This window comes from Xenopus tropicalis, chromosome 2, assembly GCF_000004195.4.
Source record: "Xenopus tropicalis strain Nigerian chromosome 2, UCB_Xtro_10.0, whole genome shotgun sequence".
In the NCBI taxonomy this organism is placed as follows: domain Eukaryota; kingdom Metazoa; phylum Chordata; class Amphibia; order Anura; family Pipidae; genus Xenopus; species Xenopus tropicalis.
Genome location: NC_030678.2, coordinates 141,318,736 through 141,342,321, shown reverse-complemented (window position 1 = coordinate 141,342,321; position 23,586 = coordinate 141,318,736). Strand labels below are relative to the sequence as shown.

Sequence of the window (23,586 nt, the reverse complement as noted above, 5' to 3'; positions counted from 1 at the left end):
TTTCCACAAAAAATGATATTTTTACGTTTTACCAGTCTCACTGCTAGACTGCAGGACTCATTTACTAAGGGGTAGCAAGGTGCAAACGTTAAATAAAAATGCATAAAGTAGCACCGTAACAAAAAAATAAGTTGCTTAGAAATCACTTGAAGTGAAGTGAAGTGAAAAAATGAAGTGTTAGTACCACACTTTGGCCAATCTATGTAAGCTCACGTGCCACATCAAGGTTGGATTTCAACCACAACTATCATGCAACCCTCAGTTCCCTGGATTGGGGCCCATTAAATCAAAACCATTATCACAAAAGGCTTGTAATGGATCATTACAGGTATGTGCCTAAACAGTCTGTTACACAGAGCACATAGGAAAATGCTCCACCTGCCAAACAAAGAAGTATTGCAGGAACACAAATGGAAACCAGTTTAGATATTGTGTTACCAGCAGAGGGCACATATGCATATACATGTATTTTACAATTTACAGGCTTTAGAACTTGGAATAAAAAAAGCACAAAGTACCTTGAGCCACAGCAGATATCATAATGGTTCGTTATTTAGGACACCAGACAGGCCACGGCATTAAGGTATGGTATACCCGTCTCTTCAGTTGCTTGAAGTTGCCTCACAAGGAAACTTCAGGCGTCTTTGGAAAACCTAAGCGATGCGTATGCCATCCCACTGGTGATTTACATTCTTGCCGATGCGATGGCATGTGGCGGTGATTAGTCGCCCGCAATAGTGAAGATTTACTGAATTTCTATTACATTTTATGTCTGTTTCATGTTGTTTACTCTTTTAAATAGTGCTTACATTCTATTGGTTGCCTTGTTATTTAATAAAGAGAATTTAATGAATAAAGTTGTTGTGTTATTGTTATTTTAATAAAAGCATAATAGACCAAATAGTAACATTTTACAATGGGTTTGTGTTTAACAATTTATGTATAGAAAAAAACAGTATTCCACATTTATACACCTCAATAAGTACCATATTACAGGTATGGGACCTGTTATCCAGAATGCTCGGGACCTGGGGTTTTCCAGATAAGGGATCATTCTGTAATCTGGATCTCTGCTAAAAATCATTTAAATATTGAATAAACCCAATAGGATTATTTTGCCTCCAAAAAGGATTAATTATATCTTAGTTGGGATCAAGTACATGGTACTGTTTCATAATAGAGAAAAAGGAAATAATTTGTAAAAATTAGAATTATTTGCTTAAAATGGAGTCTATGGGAGATGACCTTTCCGTTATTTGGAACTTTCTGGATAACAGGTTTCTGGATAAGGGATCCCATACCGTTACCAGGGAGGGATTGACCCCATGCAGATACATGTCCATTGAAACTTAGATCTGATGCCTTAATCTCCCATCTTTACTGAAAACACACAAGCTATCCTCAATTTTAAAACCAGAAAATTAATAGCATTTGAGAGGTGTGGTGTTCAACTTACCCTTTAATATGAAGAGTTTACTTTTCAGACAACACAAAAACAGCCCTGCAGTTCCTCATATTCCATCTCCCTCTGATTCTTCATAAAACTGCACCACTACACATACCAGAAAATGATTATGTAGAGGACTTAGGGTTTAGTTACCCTTTATCCAAGCAGTCCCCCTAAGTTCTTGGCCTGCTAAGTGGGTCCTAATTTACAGTTAGTAGGGGATGCTTTTTTCCTATCTAGGTTAAAGTATTTTCCTGGTAGTCAAGTAACTGCACAGGAGATGTCACTGTTCTGTTCTATAAAAGGGGAAGATAACAAATGATCTGCCTCTCTCTTGGGATTCCAACTTCCTGAACGGTCAGTGCAGGTTAGGAGCTTGGGGGGAGATCAAGCACCTTCAGCATACCTGTAAGTGTGCCATATGCTTGACTTATGTTACTTTCACCTGTATGTCTATGCCCATGGTGCCTCACTAGTCTGGTACAGCCAGGGCCCTATTATGTCTTTGCTTCACCAGCAATTATAGCATGACTCTGGTCTTTTAGGCTGATGCCACACGAGGCGTAGGGCTGATATTTTCAGCAAGCGGAAAAACGCTTGGCGAAAATTCAGCCCTACGCCTGCTACTTGTGCCTGCACCCGAATGAATGAGATATGCTTGAGTGCAGGCACATGTAGCCGATATACGCACGAAAACGCATGAGAATGCAAAGTCTCGCGTTTTCATGCATATATCGGCTACATGTGCCTGCACCCGAGCGTATCTCATTCATTCGGGTGCAGGCACAAGTAGCAGGCGTAGGGCTGAATTTTCGCCAAGCGTTTTCCGCTTGCCGAAAATATCAGCCCTACGCCTCGTGTGGCATCAGCCTTAACCCTTTAGTGAAATATTATGCATTTGCTTAACATATCAGTCTAATCCAGAAAGAACCAGCTAAACATTATATTACAAGTCCATCTTCATAGGCTGAATTATTCCATGTTTTAGTGGAAAAAATCTCTACACGAGACCTGTAATGCAACTCACCAACCTGCACACATAACTACATCTCAAGTCCTTTCCACAACACAGGTTATGAACACTTTTGTTTGTAACCCAGGGGTACCTGACCTACGGCAGGACTTTAGTGTGGTTGGATGTTGATTATTACAGTTTTAGTTTCTTTTCTTTGCTTTTGCTTTTGTGCCTATATTTTTTTAATCTGACATTCAAATAAAAGCTTGGTTTCAAAGTTAATTGAGTTTAAAGCAGTCTATTTACAGGTCAATAAAAGTTGCCAACTTGGTCCCTCCAGGTTAAACACACAGGTTATTGGGCCAAGTACTGGCCGTTCTGAGAGCCTGTTTAAATTATATCTGTCAGGCAGGTTTGAAAATACCTTTTAGGCAAGAAATGCATTAGCATCTTGATGCAGTCTTCTCCAGACAGGTCTTTGTATGCCTTCATTTTATTCCAAGCATTGGCCTGGGGACCATATGATCAGATCATCTCAATTTGGCCCAGCATGTTGCTGGCCAAATTGGCTTAAGGTCTCACTTGGCTGCAACACCAAACAAGCAAATCAAACTGTCAGCCCATCAATAAAATGGATAACTACAATTCCAAAGTGGGGAGTTGCAAAACAAAAATGTAAATAATAAACCATAAAAAAGTGATGACAGTCATGAAGGATGTCATACTAAGAGTTAATTGTAGGTCCTAATTGCCTTGATTCTTTATGAACCCATTGGTGGTTCTAAGAAGTCAGATACGGTTCTATTAGGTATCACAGCTTCATTCTGAATGTAAACAGGGAGCTTATCTGCATTCTTTGGTAATGACGGTTGATAACGATAATGGTATCCATATGCCCGGAGATGGTATGTTAAATATTCCAAAGTGTACATGTGTTCAGGACTAATATAATGAAAGGATATGGCCAGATCTGAGCAGCACTGAGGGCCCTGCAAACAAAAAAACAAAAGTACTTATTATATTGGAAGAAAAACACTAAAACAAAGGTGAACAGGTGTTCTGATGCAGGGCCGGAACTAGGGGTAGGCAGAAGAGGCAGCTGCCTAGGGCGCAATGATTGGTCTGTGCTCCGTTTTCATTGCCCCCGCCGCTTGTCATTATGCAGTGGGGGCAATGAACTATCGATATGCATTGCAGCCCTGCAATAGCGCAGGTTACGGGGGCGAGTTGGCCGACCGGGTTGCCTAGGGCGCCCGGTCGGCTCGGCCCGTCCCTGTTCTGATATATTTAGCCTAATAAACATAGATTCATGGGCGCTTTCACCACAAAGTATATTTAATCCACTTGAGATAGGGGATGGTGGCAACTGTACCTTACCAATAACTGGGTCAATCATATACAATAACTAGATGTTATTTGACCCCATTAAGGAATGTTTTTAGGGCTCCCCATTCAATGTAAAAGATGTCCTGTTTGGTACATATACTAACATATCACAGTATAGTGTAGCCATTGGGCTTGTTCTGTACTAAGTAAACAAGGCTAATGTGATACTAAAATCTATAATTAGTATAGATATTGGTATATATATAGTTTATATATGTGAGTGTACAGATAGATTGTTATAAGTATGTGTGTATATGTGCACTGGGATATGTTTGAAAGGTTTGAACTTGATGGACTTTGGTCTTTTTTTAACACAAATTAACTATGTAACTATTTTTTTACTCCAGTGCTTTTCATTTTTCTTGCTTCCATGTTAATATGAATAGCTGGAAAAGACATAAGAACATGGAGATGTTGCTCAATGTACTATAGATAAATGTAAAGAGACAATAACACTAGAGTTTAAATGATATATAGTATAATCTATCATGGGGAATGACTTGTGGGTATAAGTTAAAAAAAATAGAAAAAGCAACAGGGTCCAAGGATTTTATTTAACCTTTTTATAGCTGTCATGAACACTAACCTTAAATATGGGGTTCTAAAGAAAATACACAGTCTGTGGCTGGTTGCTAAAATGGTACCTTAGGGATTAGGGTTGCCACCTGGCCGGTATTTCACTGACCTAGCTGGTAAAAAACCAACCGAGGCTGGGCCGGTATTACAAATTCCGGAAAAAAACTACTCCATCTACCCCTGGCCTGCCGCTAATCTGCCCCTTTCTCCTCTCCCTAGCTCCTATACTTACCAAATCCACAGCCAAGCCATCCTTTACTATGTAGAAAATTATAAATTTATAAAAATAAGCAGTCCACTGAGAAGCCCTCTGTATAAACAAACCCATTCTTCAATAAGCTGCAACCTGCTAAGCTTTTAGATAAAGAGCAGCTCATTATCTACAGTGCTTCTCAATGGATTGCTAATATGTTTCTATTGTGCTTGCAGGAATCAGAAAGTATGAATATGACTTTACTTTCAATTTTCAATGTTGCCTTGTTTAGCAGAAGAAATAATAACAAGCATACATACACATTTCCTAAATAAAACAATTTCACTTAGTTGGCACTGGTGCAAGGGAACTGCCCTGATAGTGTTGCAGCTTATACATGCTTTATACAAACTATGTACCCAGACAGTTTATCTTTTTACCAGATCTTTTTACCTTCAATATGTGTATAAGATTAGTATCTCGTTGGCATGAAGGGATAATATGTATAGTATATAATGCTAGCTATAGCTATGTGCATGAGATGAGCAATATTCCAGTTTATCACTTGTAGCCCCATTATTGTAAAACAGGCAGAAACATGTCGATAAATAATGTAACATTTTATATATAAAAAATATGTCTTAAACTCATATGTACTTTGAACACTAACCTCTACTATAGGATAGACACAGTAGCTCCAGTACCAGAATGACTTGGAATCAACAAACTTCATGGTGATATGGCCTTCAGGGGAAAAAGGATGGAAGGTCTCTCGTTTCTCTGTGTCCCTTGAGTCCCCAGCTATCACTCCCATTAGCTGCATGCAGTTACCTATTGCAACATCTTCTGTTGAGGTTGTGTGTGTGCAGATACCAGTACGGAAACCTTCTACAAAGCGAATAAGGGCTTCCCTGCTAAGAACATATCCAGCTCCTCCACTCATGTAGCCCTGCTTGATATATGGTTTGAAGCGCTTCCCAAAGTAAATGGGTTGGTCAGCGGTATAATTTGAAAGCATCCATCGCATATTTTCCAAAATGACAAATGTATCATCATCTCCCTTGAAGAACCAGTCTGTCTCATTCAGGTAGTACTTGTGTGCGTAATGGAAGGCACGTATTGTTTTCCAGTAAAGTTTGTCTCTGCCTTCCCCAGTTCCAAGGCCAATTGTAGGGAATTCTTTATCGGTGACGGAGCTCATGAATAGTGCTACATTGCAGTGACGGGTCCATGTATTCTTCACATGAATTGCTTTGGTCTGTAGGTTTGATGGTCCAGTCATGATCCAACAAAGCACTCTGACCTTATTGTAGAGTTCCTCGCTTGCACTGGTATCTTCTGTGGTGTACAAGTAAAGACATATTTAGTAATAAGAAATCATTAATATCTACAACATTTGCATAGTAATGTTAAACAGTAAGTCATTATCACAAAATATTGAATATACATGGTTGGGACACTGCACACTTTGAAAATGATTTAGGTTTTTCTCAATACCAAACATTACAGCACATCCACTTTAACTTCTCACCGACTATTTAAAAGCAGCTCTGTATTTGAATTTTCACTACTAAAACTGGTTGCCATATGACCTTGTGTAAAGGATCATACTGTTGTAAGATGTCATACTATTGAGCCTGTGGGGGACTGTGTTGGGCCTCTGTGTACTATAACAAGGCCTATTTTGAATCCCTGTCCAGGCCTGTCACCATCTATCAAAAAACACAATAACTACTGCCACTCTTATCCCCAGAGTGCCTTCTGACACCTCTGGGCCTCAGTGCCTTGAAATAGGATATTCTGAATATATTAGCTCCTGGTCTATCCATTCATACATATAAAAACCTTTGAGTAGCATTTTTCCTAATTTGTGAAAGCTCAGATAAGGAGATGAAGGAGATGTTCTCGTGTTTATACTCGCCACTACATTTAATGAAAAATACATTTCTGTTAAAAAAATTGTCCATAAATATTTGATATATTGGATGTTATTGCCACAATTTATAACAAAAATGGGCAAAGTGCTTTTTTAAAATAATCTGTAAGGTAATATTATGTTACACTACTTTCTTCAGGCTGCTGGGTGTAAAACTCCAGTATACCATGTTTGTGAATAAACCAAACCATGATGGCTGTGCCACTCCATCTCTACTGATCTTTACTTCATGTAACCTCCACATGGGGTCGCTACTAAACTTCTATTTGTAAATCAGGTTTTTTAAGCAGTTGTTACCCAATTAAATAAAGCGCCAGCAGTGCAGAGACTAGATTTAGTTTTTACCAGTTTGTAGTAATGAGGTTTCACTGCAAAAAAAATGCCAATAGACCTCAATGGATAAAAAAAAAGTTGTGCAGTAAAAAAAAGTTAAGAAAATGATAAGAAAATGTTGCTCGAAAAAACACTGATTGACTTGCAACTTGCTTATTACTATCAGTCTGTTAGATTCATCAGATAAATGGAATACCATTTACACCACACATCTTTTGCTTAAAACAGTGCTATCCAAATTATTATATGCAGCCATGCAATTATTTCTAATACCGCACATTTGAGGGCCAGATTGAATAAAAATGATGATGTCATGCAATATAGTCAATAGATTCCTTGTGACCAGGGCTAGATAAAAATTTGGAGGGCCACATCTCACCCGTGAGCCTCCAGTTAGACAGTACTGACTTACAAGATCTACAACAGTGCTGTCCCCCTTTTGTGTGGCCTTCCACCTGTCTGGCTGCTGTGACTGCTTACCTTTGTGTAAGCATTAAATGGTATCAGTACTGAGATTAACTGGCTCACACCTCAGATTCAGGCTGTAATCCCCCTGTATTGTTTAAACATGTTTTAATCCCTGAACTGTTTACCCACTGCATTGTTCACACCTCAGGTTCAGATTGTAAGCACCCACATTGTTCACTTGTTCACACCTCAGGCAGACTGTAGGAGCAGTGTCACTTTAGGCTGCCTGTGTTTGCCATACTCTGCCTGCCCTATGCTGCGTGTGTGTCATACATTACACACAATAAACACTCACCAGCACACCCTGGCCTTTCCACTCTGTTCCACCTGGTGCACAGAACTTTTAGAGACGTCGGTACTCTCCACCACGATCCAAAATTGCACAAAATACCGGCACAACAGGATTTGTTTTAGCGGGATAAACCCTGCTGATTTTAATAGTAGCAAACCATGTAATGGTTTGCTACTATTAAAATCAGCAGGGTTTATCCCGCTAAAACAAATCCTGTTGTGCCGGTATTTTGTGCAATTTTGGATACATTACACACAAGCAGCATAGGACAGACAGAGTACGGCACACAGGCAACATAGGGCAGGCAGAATATGGCACACACAGGCAGTATAGGGCAGACAGAGTATGGCACACACATGCAGCATAGGGCAGGCATAGTATTGCACACATTGACAGGGTAGGGCAGGGAGAGTATGGCACACAGGCAGTACTCTGCCTACCCTACCCTGCCTGCATATGCCATACTCTGCCTGCCCTATGCTGCCTGTGTGTGCCATACTCTGCCTGCCCTACCCTGCCTGCAGGGTCGGACTGGGGGATGCAGGGCCCACCGGGGCTCCCACCCCAGGGTCCCTGCAGGTGCCCCCACCGGCTATCCCCTACCCCCCCCAGGGGCCCCCCTAACACCCCCGCAGGGCCCCCACCTGACATCCTCCCCGAGCGCGTATAAATTGAACGTGTCAGGGGAGGAACAGTCAGAAGTGGGAGCGCCGGCAAAGTGCCTGCCTGCATGTGTCATACTATGCCTACCCTATGCTGCCTGTGTGTGCTTTACTCTGGCTGCCCTATACTGCCTGTGTGTGCCATACTCTCCCTGCCCTACCCTGCCTGTGTGTGCCATACTCTGCCTGCCCTACCCTGCCTGTGTGTGCCATACTCTGCCTGCACTATGCTGCCTGTGTGTGCCATACTATACCTGCCCAATGCTGACTGTGTGTGCCATACTCTGCCTGCCCTATGTTGCCTGTGGGAGGTGAACCTGGCAGGGGTTTGTTCTGGAAGTTTGTTAGCATTTGGAAATAGTAATTATATGCTCCCTAAGGTGTTTAATTATGTACTGCTCTTGTAAAAACATAAGTGTGGTTTAAAATAGGAAGGGATCAAAACTGGCTTCCATTATCGGCCCTCTACCAGAAAAGTTGGACAGCACTGATCTACAAAATACACAATTATATACAATTAGACTAGCAATGCCCAAACTTTTTAATACAAAATTAAGAAAGAAGAGCATCTTTGATATATTTCTAAGTATTATTATTACTTAATTAATTAATTACCTGGAAGATGAAAATGGGAGATTCCATCCTCTGGTAGTAGTTCATTATTCTTCCATGAACGAATAACTAATGGAGGCAGTGAATTTCTCTCCAAAATTATTTGAACCAAGTAGAAAGTCATTAAGAAGCCAATGGCAGTTCCCAAAGTCAACGGTAGCCATGCCACCTTGGCACATGTAATTGACATTGCTGTAAAGAAAAGGTTTTGGATATCAACTAGTTGCAAGGCTAATTGAGCTAAGCTAAGGTCTGAAATAAATAGCATTTTAGCAGAATTCTGCTTTATGGTGCTCTCCTCTATATTTGGATTTAATTGAGCTAAGCATTAGTGATAAGCGAATCTGCCCTGTTTCGCTTTGCCATAAAATTAGCATGGTGAAAAATTTGCGAAGCGGCGAAAATGTCGCGCAGCAAAAAAACATTTTTTTTGTCACCGGACAACAATTTTGAATGTTTCCGCTTGCTACAATTTTTTTCATCCGTTTTGCAAAAAAAGTAGTGGAAATTTGCCACGAATCCATGCCTGGTGAAACATTTTGTCCATCCCTACTAAGCATCTTTATACTCAGAGCATAATGTATGAGGCAACAGACTATGTTATACTCTATTCAGACATAAAAAGAAATTAAATACAACAATGCCAGCAGCTCTCTGGTGTGGTATTTCAGCAAGTATATGGGTCTTATTTGCCCTATCAGCCGGGCAGTGGTTTGAAAAAGTGACTGGAAATAGTACTGTAGAGGGACTGAATAGGTAGATTAGTAATAGATTAGTAATACAAAGTAACAATAATAATAAAATTGTAGCCTCACAGAGCAATAGTTTTTGCCTGCTGGGGACAGTGACCTCCATTTGAGAGATGGAAGAAAAAGGCAAGTAATTACAAAACGATAAGAAATATTATTATTATTATTATTAACATTTATTTATAAAGCGCCAACATATCCCGCAGCGCTGTACAATAAGTGGGTTTCATACATTGGACATACAGAGTAACATATAAAGCAATCAATAACCGATACAAGAGGTGAAGAGGGCCCTGCCCAAAAGAGCTTACAATCTACAATATAATACAAAACTGCTAAGAACAGGCCATTCTATAATATACTAAAAGATAACTTAAACGTGAACCACCCCTTTAAGGTAGTTTTTCTAAACCACCCTTGTTATTCTAAAAGGATGAGCCTGCAGGATACCATTTGCCCATCTGAAATCATATCATCCTCAAAATGAGGTGTTCAAAGTTTTTAGGTAAATCAAGGCCCGGGACATTTGCCTGCCTGAGTTACATACGGTCCTCATAGGTTATAAAGTGCAAAGTGGTAAAGCACCCTGCACAAGGCACTTTAGCAAAGCTGGAACATATGCGACTTTCACACCAATACTTTGACATATCTTTCCTGGCCAATAAAGGGGAACTAAAGCCTAAAAATGAATATGGCTAAAATATGGCACATTTTATATACTGTATTTACTACACCAGCCTAAAGTTTAAGCAGCTATGATCCATGCAATCAAATTCTCATGCTAATTGCACTGGGTTCAGAGCTGCCATGTAGCAGTTATTTGTATTTATTACTAGTCAGCCTTATATTGTAACACACACACATATACAGTACATATATATACAGTATATTGTGAGTGGGTCCCTAAGCTCAGTAAGTGACAGCAGCACAGAGCATGTGCAGGGAATCAGCAGAAAGAAGATGGGGGGCTACTGCTGCTAAAGGGCTGGGGTGCCTTGGGCTGGTAGAGAACCCAAAACATAATGTACAACATTTCTGCCTTACTTTTTTAGTTAGGTTTTAGTTGTCCTTTAAGGCATACATTAGGGGGTGGTAGGCTCATAGACATGCAAGTTATAGAGCGCCACGGTGCAAAAAAGAACTAAGGGGAGCAATTTTAAAAACTTTAGTGTTCTTTCACTTGTGCCTGGGATATTAATTAATGACCCCTCTAGTGTTTAATAAATATATTAAAGGTAGACTAAGTCAGCTTTAAAAATCACCTTTTAAGGTGACCATGCTTCATCATGATACCCTATACTTTACCCAATGGAACATTCTTTCTTAAAGATTAATACCCCCCCCCCCCCCCCGGGTTAAACCCAAAGTCTGAAATTACAAATTACATATTACCCAATCTATAGCCAGAATATTCCATGAAGAGTCTTCCCTAGGCTTGAAATTCTTTATATAACATAATGTGTTGAATGTTCCACAGGCTCAGTTCTGTGTCAGGTTATGAGTCAGACTGAGGGTATTAAATAACTTGATTTAGATGTACCCAGGAAAACAGGTCTCAAAATACCTTTATCATCATGACAAACCCATTGTATTAATTTGCCCTTCTTGCCAACAGTCAGAATACACACGCCCTATCTAGGCTTCAAAGTGCCGCTTGGCTCCAGACACACAATCATTTTTCTTGTGCTCATAGCCAGTGGACAGGGTGCCTACTTTGTGACCTTCATATTTATTGATTTGATTGTTCTCTCTGCTTAAGTAAACACCCAGCACATTCAGTAATAATGTGGAAGTGGGCCTAGAAAGCACAGTGGCCATCTTTACAGACACTAGAAGGGTAGTGCAATAAAAGTTACATAGTTTGTGCCAGGTTTAGTAACCCATATCAGCAAATCAGAAGGTAACATTAGTTGGTTACCACTTTGAATATAAACATATTGTTGGTTGCTATGGGTTACTAGATGCAGTGTAAACATCAGAAGTGTGACTTCTGTCTAGGGTGTGCCTTTTTGCTAGAAAGCCAATTTTTTATGGCAGACCCACAACAGCCAGACACAGTTGGTTACTAGATTGTTACCCACCATGCATTTTTATTTTCCATCATTACACCATAAATGTACCTCCTGCTATCAGATGCAAATCTCTGCTCCTTATGCTGGGGGTACAACATCAAGAGAATGGACCTATTAGTAAGGATGGGAATAGAATTCAAAGGTTCCAGTGGAACTGTGGAGTAGTATTGCTTGCCAGTCTAGCATGGTGTAGCTTTGTATTTATGAATCCATACAAGCCTGTGTTGGGATTTTTTCACACAGGTGGGAAAAACCCATAGGGTCCTTGGGTACAGGACCTGAGAGAAAAATTGAAAGAGACACAAAGAGGCACATGAAATGCACCTCTGTATGAAACACTGGATTCCATTTTGTATTTATGTTGAACAACTGATCCATGTTTGTGCTGGCAGTTGCCGTTCCTGCAAGTCACTGTATAAATATTCTGTGGGGATCCCTAAAAAAAGTCTTGCAACAGAAGGCAGAAATATTTTGCAAGGGTCCCCAATTAATACTTGAAGGTGTACCTTATGCTGATATAACGGAATACTATCATGGGAAAACATGTTTTTTTTTTTATAAAACACATCAGTTAATAGAGCTTCTCCAGCAGAATCCTGCATTGAAATCCATTTTTTAAAATCATAAACAGATATTTTAATGTTTAATTTCGAAATTTCAAAGGGGGGTAGCCATATTCTTCATTTCCCAGGGTGCCACAGCCATGTGACCTGTGCTCTCATAAACTTCAGCCACTGCTGAGCTGCAAGTTGGAGTGATATCACCCCTCTCCCAGCAGCTGATCAACAGAACAATGGGAAAGTAGCAAGATAGCAGCTCCCAGTAGGTATCAGAATAGCACTAAATAGTAAGAAATCCAAGTCCAGCTTGGGACTCCTCCAGTTCCATGGGAGTAGGAGAAACAATAGGTTACGTGAAAGCAGTTCTAACGTGTAGCGCTGGCTCTTTCTGAAATCTCAGACTCAGGCACAATGCACTGAGATGGCGCCTACACACCAATATTATAACTAAAAAAAATAAATTTATTGGTTCAAGAATAAAATGTTAAATAGTAGTGTAGGGGATCAGAGAACTCTGTCCCCTGTTTCTCATAATCCCAGTTCCCAGTATGTTATAATTCAAAGAGAACGAAAATCTCCTGTACTAAAGCCTATATACAGCCCAAATTAAGTGAGTGTGCCAAGAAAGGGTTACAGTAGAGTGAATTATTTGCAATGTAAACAGTGTAATTTAGAAGCAAAAAGAATAACCATAAAAATCATGACAGTATCACTTGATATAAGGATACAGTTACTCTAACAATCATCATTTACTAATCCACGAACGTCAGAAAAGCGTCCGAATGCGTTTTTTTCGTAATGATCGGTATTTTGCGACTTTTTCGCTAATTGTCGCGAATTTTTCGAGCACTCTATACAAAAAAGTCGCGACAATCGCGAAAGTCGTAATGGCTATGCAAAAGTCGCGACAATTCATTAAAGTCATAATGGCTATGAAAAAGTCGCGACAAGTCGCGCAAGTCGTAACGGCTACGAAAAAGTCGCGATGGTGACGAAAAAATCACAAAAAATACGAAAAAGTCGCAAAATGTTCATTTCCAATCCGATTTTTTCCCATTCGGGATTCGGATTCGTGGATTAGTAAATCAGCCCCCTAGAATCAGGTCAGCTTGTTCTAATAACAGATAAGTGTTTTATTTTTTAACAAATACTCCACCCTTATAGGTACAGCCCTGCCTCAATCACTATTAGCCTAATTTAGTAAGGGTGAGGCAACCAGAAAAGTGCAACAGGCACACGCTATTTCTGGCACACTACTTTGCTTCTTGTGCCCACAGACACAAATTTTGCCCTCCTAGAATAGGGCTCAAAAAGAGACTCACTGTTTATGTAACTCTGCCAGGGTAATTAAGCCCTTCGGTGCTTTACTAATAAGGGTGTCAAAAACCAAAAACTACTGTAGATAATAACAGTAATAAAGTAAGGTAATAATAAAGTAATAAAGTAATGCCAGGACTGAGAGATGTTTTACAGAAAATTAATTTCTTGCCAAATCCTAGCAGTGTCAGTGCTTTGAGAACTAATTTCAATTCCTTGTAATACTGGCACCTATCAGCATTATGGGTGTGCCAAATTATCCCTTCCATAGAGATATTTAGTAGGAAATTAAAGCTTGACAAAGCTCTGCAAATATCCCATTTAAAGCAAGTAAATCATATAAAAGAGTTGTAGAGTGGCTCAGTGGGTAACATGGCAGTTTTGCAGCACTGTTGTATGTTCTCCCTGTCTCTGTGTGGGTTTCTTTCCACACTCCAAAAAACATACAGGCAGGTTAACTGGCTCCTGAAAAAATGCCCTACTGTGTATGAATATAATAGGGATTGTGAGATTCACTGGGGCAGGGAATGATGTATAATCTCTGTGAAGTGCTACAGAAATGTTTCAGTGCTATATAAATACCAGGAAATGGGACCCAATAGGACTGTTTTGTCTCCAATAAGGATTAATTATATCTTAGTTGGGATCAAGTACAGGATGCTGTTTTATTACTACAGAAAAAAAAGAGATCATTTCTAACATTTTGAATTATTTGATTAAAATGGAGTCCATGGGAGATGACCTTCCCATAATTCGAAACTTTCTAAATAATGGTTTTCCAGATAACTGTCCTTGGGGTCCTTGGGAACTCATCTAATTTTCTTGTACTTCTGGCAACAGCTCTTATGGCTGATGGCAGACGAGGCGTTTTTACGCTGCGTATTTTCTAATTCTCTCGGCGGCTGAAAAACGCACGATATCACCATCCATAGAAATAACTTAAACAGTCTCGATGGAAAACACACTAGGCGTAAATACGCTAGAAAGGCGTTACCACGGACTTTTCATGCGTTTGCCAAAATACGCCGTTATTTGCACAGCAACCTATTCCTATGTATACACAAAGGCAGCTGCCAGACCTTGCGGAAATACGCAGCGTTTTTTGCTATTTCGCACTATTAGCACCATGGGAAACGGGATTTGCTACGTCACCAGTACTAGGCTGAAAAACGCCATAGTCAGGGGCTGTGTGGGTTGTGCGGCGTTTTTAGGCGGAGAAATTTGCAAATTTGTTCCAGGTGTAGTAACCCATAGCAACCAATTAAAGATTTGCTTTCAATCAAATGCCCGGTAAATGCTACCAGTGGGTTGATTGTTATGGGACCTGACCTGAAATGAACCTTTGCATGCCCCCATTAGAGTGTTGTAGGTGTAACTCACTGATCTAGAAAAGGGATGTTTAAAACAGCACGGCCTAAAAATAATAATGCAAATGACAGAAAACCAGAAGAACCTGCGAATGATATCACTGATCAACTGAAACATTTCTATTTTAGTTGTTACAAGCAGGAAAAACAGGTTAAAGCAAATAAAAAATTATTCAAAAATACACACATATATGTTTCAGGCAATATAAAATGTATTGGTTATCTGATATACAGAGAATAGAGGCTGACTAGCTCACTAATTACTATGACGTCCAACACACACATAATTGTACACACAGAATAGCTAAAGAACAGAAATACAACATAGACATCTTATAAAATGTCAGCACCTGTTTTACGCTCTAGTCAGTCTTTTCTGTTTGCGTCTAGCTGAAACTAACATAGAGTCCATTCTATGGATTATATGAGAAAGTGTGTAGGGGGCTGCCCAGTCACTACTAATATTACTTTACATGCCGGACTGTTAAGAGTTGCCAGTCAGTAGGACGATCCAAATTAGACCCGAAATATAACAAGCTCTGTGTGAAGTGATATTCAAAACAACAAAACCTACCTTCTTACAGAATATGCACAGCACTTTCAGATTTATATTTGATGTGTTCCCTTGGTTCAGAAGCAACAGGTAGCCATGCTCCCCACTTACTACACAGTCACTCACACATGCAGATTTCTACTTCCCTCTCATTCTCAAAACCACATGTACAAACCAATAGATTCAGTCTTTTTCATCCACACTGAAGCAGAATCCCAGTCTCTCTCTGTCTCCCACACACCCTCGGGTGTCGCTCACTCTCTGGATAAAAAGGAACTATAACAAGAATCAGTCTGTTTGCTGCCTGGTAGGAAAATGCTGTAATGTTATCAGCTAGTGACTCAGCAATGGCTTTGACCCTTTGAATGCCAAATGCTATCACTGAGACTTGTGCCCTTTGCTCTGCTTTGGAGAAAATTTTCAGTTCCCACCCCCAGAAATCTAAGTCTATAGTGCTTGGCAGTCAGAAACTTGTCAGACTTGTAGAAATTACAATATTCAGGAAACAGTTACAATAACAAAAATGAAACACAAATCTGGGCGTTACTCTTTTAAAATGTTCCTTCTCTGACTGCGATTCATTTCTTAGCAATGTATTGAGTTATTTACACAGTATTGTTGTGATTTTTATTACTATTATTATTGTACCTCTGCTTTATCTCTAATATTGAATACATCTTTTTCTTTCTTTTAACCCATTAAAGGGATTCTAACTTACACTGTTTACATAGCAAATAAATCACTCTACCATTTACAACTATAGGTTGTATATTTTTTACTTGGAATATTGGTGTGTAGTCACCATCTCAGTGCATTGTGAGTGTGAGCTTTCAGAAGGCGCCAGCGCTACACATTAGGACTGCTTTCAGATAAGCTATTGTTTCTCCTACTCCCATGTAACTGGAGGAGTCCCAAGCCGGACTTGGATTTCTTACTATTGAGTGCTATTCTGATATCTACTGGGAGCTGCTATCTTGCTACTTTCCCATTGTTCTGCTGATCGGCTGCTGGGAGGTAAAAATGTTTTCAGTTCAGTTCCCCACTGCTATTGTTTTCAGGCTCATATATGTAGAAATTGACAGATAAGCCAAAAGAACCATGGCCACATATAAAGGCCAGTAAATAGTCCTCTTTTTTCAGATACACATCAGCCAGAACATAGTTCAGTTACATGCTCACCAGTAGTAATATTATTATTACAATTATATTCAACAAGAGCCAGACTAATAGGGCTTTTACTGAAAATATGTTCTGTGTATTTTTGTAATTGCTAAAATGCTAAATACTAATTTATTATTGTTTTCTTTAACCCTTACAACTTAACCCACCTTCTCCATGGAATCAGATACAGCGCTGTTTGTATTCATGTGACCAAAAACTAGATGCTATCCTTTCAAATATTGTAGGCAAAGCAAAAGGTATCTACAGACATTGTTTCAGTAAAATAGACTGGGTTATGTGCTTATTTGTGGAACAGCTTTTAGGTTTAGCAGATATTTAGGGGTACTCACTTTTTTCTCATTCTCTTTATATTCTTACCAAGGTGCCTGACAGAAAGCTGGAAAGGTGTATACATTAATGTCACCAGTGCCAGGGCTGAGCAATGTATGTGCTGCCAGTCAGAAAGATTACATGTGCAGGGTAGGTGTGTCCAGGAAAATAAGCCCAGGGAAAGTGTCTTGAGAAAGTATTACAGCAAAGCTGTACTTGCAGGAGACTGACTGCTCCAAAGATAGATCCTACTGCTGAGAAGGAAGATGAGAGAAGGGGGTGAAGTCTCAGGCAACAGCATCCATCTTGTTTATCACCTACAGCATGGAGGTCTGCAAAAGTGAAATGTTTCCCCATGGCTAGCAGGTATTTCCACTGCGGAGGCAGAGGGTAGATACACAGCAGAAGAGAGGTTCTGTGCTAATAGAACCTTCCAAACATCCTGGAATAAGATGTCTGGCCAACAGCAGCCCCTGTGGAAGAGGTTTCATTACCTTCCTTACCTTATTTATCACCCACAGAGGTCTGCGCAAGCTGTTTCCCGATTGCTTCTGACATTTTCTGCTATAATATCTTAACCCTGCGGCTAATCTCATTATTTAGCCAATAAAGCTTACTAAGCCTCTGCTACCTGCTTTTAGGAATAATACTTTTGATGAACTATTATTATTATTATTATTTAGCCAATAAAGCTCACTAAGCCTCTGCTACCTGCTTTTAGGAATAATACTTTTTTTGTAACTTGAATTTTTTATTGAAGAAACATTTCAATGGTTTACATACATTCTTAAAAAAGTAGGTAGTAGAAAGTTAAAGAGAAGAAGTAGGAGAGGAGGTAAGTAGGAGATCAGTTTAACATTTGTATCCCTTTGAGGTTCCGTTTCTATAATATTACTAGATTGGTAGCACCAGTGGTCTTATTGGTCTGGGGGGGTTGAGGCTAGCATTTCCCATGGGGCCCATGTTTGTAGGAAGTGTGGAGTTCTGTTTTGCAATCGGGCGATGCTGGATTCAAAGAGTTTATTGCTTTCCACTCTGCGCTTGATTTCCATTAACGTTGGTGGGGTCGAGGACTTCCAGGAATAATACTTTTGATGAACTATTATTATTATTATTTAGCCAATAAAGCTCACTAAGCCTCTGCTACCTGCTTTTAGGAATAATACTTTTGATGAACTATTATTATTATTATTTAGCCAATAAAGCTCACTAAGCCTCTGCTACCTGCTTTTAGGAATAATACTTTTGATGAACTATTATTATTATTATTTAGCCAATAAAGCTCACTAAGCCTCTGCTACCTGCTTTTAGGAATAATACATAAATTATATCCTTGTCGACTGTGCATCATTCCTGCAAATGATTGGTTTATTACTTTAAGGACAACTATCACCGAAATGATGTTTTACCCACTAGCGGTGCAGCCTAGCAGAGCCTACATTTTAGATTTGGGAAACAATAAAATTCTAATATCCCCCACCATGTTCTCTACTCCTCCCACCCACCTGGAGACCAATCCATCCTCAGGAATATGCATGTACCTTATGTATTTGGTTAGTTTAATCTTAAGCTTTACATATTTGTGTAGTGTGTGAGCCAACACTTGCTTATTATGTGCATGTGTGAGACCCAGTATGGTTGCTTTGGCACCAGGAGTGGGCTTCCGTTGCCAGGGTCACAGCACACAGTGGGGGAAATACCATTGTTGGGTTCTGTTAGATCATGGTGGAAACTTTATTTTGGTGATCGGTACCCTAGGTTGCATGGAAAGGCAAGATTAATGGTTTATTGCATTTTATTTAGTGTTATTTTTAAGGCTCTGTAAAAGGTAATTTATGCCCCCTTCCTTATGAAAACACTTTTGGCTAAATGTAACTCATTTAGTATCTAGGTTCAGTGGTAGTATTATGCTATTGGTTTATTCTGTGACAGCACTGTGCGAATAATCTGTATCCTTAGGACACACTAATATGTAAATACTATATTACAATACCTGTATAGCCTTAATAATACAGTGGAACCTCAATTTTTACCACCCTGGATATTATGCTACCAGGAAACAATGCTGTTTCTTTGCAGCCCTGGGAAAACAAAATATCACTGTTCAACTGTATCTTTTATATTCAGAGAGAACTGTTCCACATTTAGAAAACTATTGCGAGCTAAACTAGACTAGACAATCTGTGTAAGGGAGGGCACCCTGGGAACTGCATCTATTGAGCTATACTACAGGTTATCCACAATTAGCTCAGCTCATGGAAGTCTCTAACAATGGAACAAACATTCTAAAACCTGGTTATGTGATCACTGTTCCACTGGAAGCATCTAAAGAGACTGATGTTCTGACATTTTTATACTGCATATATTTTGTTTAACACCTTCCTTGCAAATGTATCCGAGACTGAAGTTTCTAATTCAGTATGAAAAATTAGAGATTTAAATGAATTCACTTTTGCTGAAATATTTGGTGTATGAGTGTAGAGAATTGTAAGGGTGACCCCCAGCTGCTTTCTTCTTCACCAATAAATTACATTCACAAGCCTGGTTTGTATGAGTTTTACAAAGGTGTTGCCTGTTTTTTTTAAGTTACTGGTGATATATCACTAAAGCCTATGCTAAGCCACAAAGTGATGTGGCTTCATGTGGTTGCCCACTGTCTTCTTTAATGTGATTGGCTTGTAGTTCTTTAAAATCTGTGGGCTGGCATGAAACATATGATAAGGACAACACAAAACACCTCAGCCTATGTTATACTGTTATAACCAATAAATAACTTTTCTGCTTTCACAAGCCTGGTTAGTATGTCTTCAATGAGTTTGGCAAGTGCTAATCCACTCCCCCAGGTAAAGGCTCAGGGCAGAATATCTTCCATCTACCTTGGTAAACCCCACAAGTGAGCTTTAATTATATAAGGGTTAAGCTTATGAAACTTATAAAAACCAATTGTTAAAAAAAATATCTTGGATTTTTATGCAAATTGTATAAAAAAGTAAAATCACCTTGTCATGAAAAGGGTTAATTCAGCTGCACATGTCAGTCACAGGTCAGGCATAATAAAATACTACAAGGAAGGGTTTGTTTAAAAAAATAACCACAAAACATTTACATTATTTGATGGTGTTCTTATACACACCATCTTTCTAGTCTTAACTACAACATCCACATTGGGAACACAACATTTGTCTTAATATACACTGAAACTGCTTTTCAATCAGTACCCTACTGAGCCATTTATACATTCCGCCAGCTCCCCAGAAATGGGAACACTACCATGTATGATAGCTTTGTTTCTCCTAAGAAGGTTATGGTAACAAATTCATTTTATGCAATTAAAGAGCAGTGAGTACAGTCCTGTTATAAAAATCTCTGGCACTCCCTAACCACACAAAGAAATGGCATTCCTGCCATGCTAAGACACTTTTACCCAATTAGAGATACCTGGTTATTCTTCAGCTGTTGGGAGTGAAGGGCAGCAATGAGCAAAATGTGTGTTATGCAGTAGATATCCTACTTTTATCTACTTTCCATCCCTCCTCTCTCAATCCCCACCCACCCTGGGTTCTTGTGCAAATGTCTTTCTACTTCAGGTCTACAGTCAGAGAGGTGGTAAAACCCAGGTATTGCATGAAGTGTGAAGGGCAAATACATAAAGCAAGGAACCCTTTTGGAGTTTGGTAATGTAACTACAGCATCTGTCCCATGAAGATACAGTTATAGGTGGATAATGAGCAATGTCTGTGTGTGCAGATAATTTCTAAATACTTTTTGGTAGTTATACTACAATTAATGTTAGTAAAGCCATTGAAGACATGTTTGTAAGCGAATGCACTTTACTAAGTGGGCCAGACATATGTTTTTATGCTTTATTTGAAGATATTACAATGAATTTAACTGTTTTTATTACTTTGTACTAACAAATTACATTTCTGGACAGTCAGGAGTCAGCATCATTAGCCAGTCTGTGGGTCTCTTTAGTAGTTAGGGCTGTTTGGTGGCTAAATAGTTATATGACTTTATACAGTATATCAGGGGCATCATCTAAAGACCAGTCTTGCAAGCAGGGCCCTCTGATCCTATTGTTACTCTGTATACCTTTGTTTGTTAAACTTTTAATGTCCCTGTTTGTTTAAATTTATTGTGAAGCGCTGCGTAATTTGCTGGCGCTATAAAAATAAAAGATGATTATGATGATCAATTGGTACTTAAAGGGTTAATTCAGCAGTACGTGTCTCCAATCATGCCCCAACATCCTGGTATGCTGTTGGAACAATACTATTTGGAGGGTCACAGGTCAGGCATGTTAGTTCAGCAAATGCAATAGATCCGGCTATCAGTATAGGCAGGTAATTCCTATGAATGTCTAGTACCAAATCCTCATTGTCTGGAGCTACTGATTCTCACAAAACCAAAAGAAATTTAACCTACTGACTAGAATTTGTATATACTACAAGTTATCTCAGAAATCACAAACATTCACATTATTTTATGTGTACTTAAATAGTTAAAAGGAATAAAAGTTCTCTGTCTTAGCACTAGGGTAACCAAGTGATGTATAATTACAGTAGAACCAACCAGTTTACACATTTCAAATGCTTATGTGTTACAGTAACTTTAAAGGAAATAAATACAGAAAATCTTTTTTTTTAACTGCATATGTTCCTGTGTTTGTGAAGAGGATTAAGCTGTAAAGCAGCAATGTGTACACTATGACACATCTTTTGTAAGACTGCTAATACAGCAAATGCACAGCCTGATGCAATGAGTGATGCCACAAGCCATGCCATCTAAACCGGATTTTTTGGCTACCAGTCGTGCTGTGTTATGGGGCCCCAAATCGATCTAATTTTAGCCCATTTGCAAATAAGACAGTTTTCTTAATGTACATTGAAACTGCTTATAAGTCCCTACTAGGCCCTTTAAACTTCTAGCGCCACCCAACAGTGACAACAAGGCCTGCTTTGTCTATAGTTACACCCCTGTTTGCATACGTTTTGGCTTTGCCTAAATCCCACATTCTACAAAGCTTCAGTAGAATACTGAACTGGATGCCTAATCCCCAAAAAAACATTGTCACCTTAAAAAAAATGATATCAAAGTATCTTTAATTACCCAGAAGTGCTAGCATTTGGAGAATCCCTAATTTACAGAATGTCCCATTACATACAACTGGTTAATATTTCAAATGGGTTTATTTCTCTAAAAATAACATTTGCAGAGGGAAACTCTCTTGCTGCATTAAGGAAGACAGAGCTAAAGAGGTGCATAATAATGAACACACAGCTTTTACTCAGTAATAGGTTGAAGAAGTCATTAGCCTATTGGTCTGAGTATAGGCCAACAATGCTCACCTCCTCAAATGATATATTATTCATTGGATCGGCCAGATTCAAATCTGTCAGAGTGGGTTCCCTGCTTCCTCCGAGAAGATTATGGTGACAAAATTACTGTGTGTGATAAAATGAATGTGCAATGCATTCTTGTCATGAGATCTGGTACCCTCTGACCACACAAACAGATTCCTGCCATGCTAAAATGATTTTACCCAGCTAGAGTTACCTGGTTACTTCTTCAGTTGTTGGAATTGAAGGGGAGAACTGTGCAAAGTCTCTTTAGCTGTTAGGATACTCTGCCTTCACAGAGTTACTCTTTAGGGAGCATAAAAAAAAAAGAATCGAAATATCAATGCTGTCGGTTAAGAGGAGAGACTGCCTCCCCATCATCTTGTAGTCCCAGCCTTTGGCTTTTGGAAGGCTTCTAAACATTAAAGCTCATGAGATATTCTACTTTTATTTACTTCCCGCCTCCCTCAATCCCCACCCAACCAGGGTTCCTGTGTAAGTTCCTTTCTACTCCAGAGTCAAGAGAGGAGGCAAACCCAGGCAATGCAGCAAATCTGTGGTGCTTATCTCAGGGGGAAGAATACGTAAAGCAAACATGTCCTCTCTACCTAACATGCAGTTCAACCTGCACTATATCTCCACCCCCCCCCCTTTTAATTTTTCTTTTTCTCTTTTTCCTCTCCCATGTCCCTTCAATAAATTTCCTCCCTCCTTGTATCCCCTCCCCCCCATTTATAAAATCATTCCTATGATGTTTCTATGCAATGTTTCTTTACAATATATATTTAATAAAAAGTTATAAAATAACATGCAATCCAACAATATAGGAAGGGCTGCAACTTGGATATCACAAATGTATATACTGAAAATATCAGTTACAAAAGGAGGACACTTTATAAAGCAGCTGAATGGATGTTCCTTAGGGAAGGGCAAAGAGACACTTGGTCCTGGGTCCCCAGATCAGAGGGACCCCATTCATAACAGTTGTTAGACAAAGGGCCTCCACAAAATGCCCCTCTCACTAACATCTTATCCATAGGCGAGACTGCTCTCATAGTGACCACGTGACAAGGTATCTAGCCTAAATCTGTACAGGGGACAGCTATACAGCTGCCACCAATGTTTCCTCTAAGCTGTGTGCTGATGCACGCGGACACAAATTTTGAGGCCAGCGCACATTGTGGTGTACACAAAGAACTTTGTGTAAAAACACTTGGTTTTGAATTTATTATGACCTGGGCACACAGTTCTTAAAAATGTGCACAAGAGTTTAAAATG

The 23,586-nt window shown here is 39.4% G+C and overlaps 1 protein-coding gene across 2 annotated transcripts; it reads right to left on the bottom strand.

Annotated features, from left to right (window-relative positions):
- Positions 1-2,272: 2,272 nt before the first annotated feature.
- LOC100496837 (glycoprotein-N-acetylgalactosamine 3-beta-galactosyltransferase 1) lies at positions 2,273-20,485 on the bottom strand. Of its 2 annotated transcripts, none has more exons than XM_031897178.1 (4): positions 20,408-20,485; positions 8,864-9,052; positions 5,228-5,895; positions 2,273-3,391 (listed from the first exon to the last, which is right to left on the bottom strand). In XM_031897178.1, the coding sequence occupies exons 2-4, from the start codon at positions 9,048-9,050 to the stop codon at positions 3,164-3,166; spliced, it is 1,083 nt and encodes a 360-aa protein (XP_031753038.1). In that variant the 5' UTR covers positions 9,051-9,052; positions 20,408-20,485; the 3' UTR covers positions 2,273-3,163. The 2 variants fall into 2 exon arrangements, with proteins under 2 accessions (XP_031753038.1, XP_031753037.1); XM_031897177.1 differs by lacking the exon at positions 20,408-20,485 and adding an exon at positions 15,500-15,888.
- Positions 20,486-23,586: the final 3,101 nt, after the last annotated feature.

What these genes read in the sequence shown, in the direction of transcription:
- LOC100496837 (XM_031897178.1), bottom strand. Translation starts at nt 9,050, where the DNA reads ATGTCAATTACATGTGCCAAGGTGGCATGGCTACCGTTGACTTTGGGA. An exon ending in CTCCCATTTTCATCTTCCAG is followed by an intron (nt 5,896 to 8,863) that starts GTAATTAATTAA and finishes TGTACACCACAG; the next exon opens with AAGATACCAGTGCAAGCGAG. An exon ending in GTGTCTATCCTATAGTAGAG is followed by an intron (nt 3,392 to 5,227) that starts GTTAGTGTTCAA and finishes TTTTGTTTGCAG; the next exon opens with GGCCCTCAGTGCTGCTCAGA.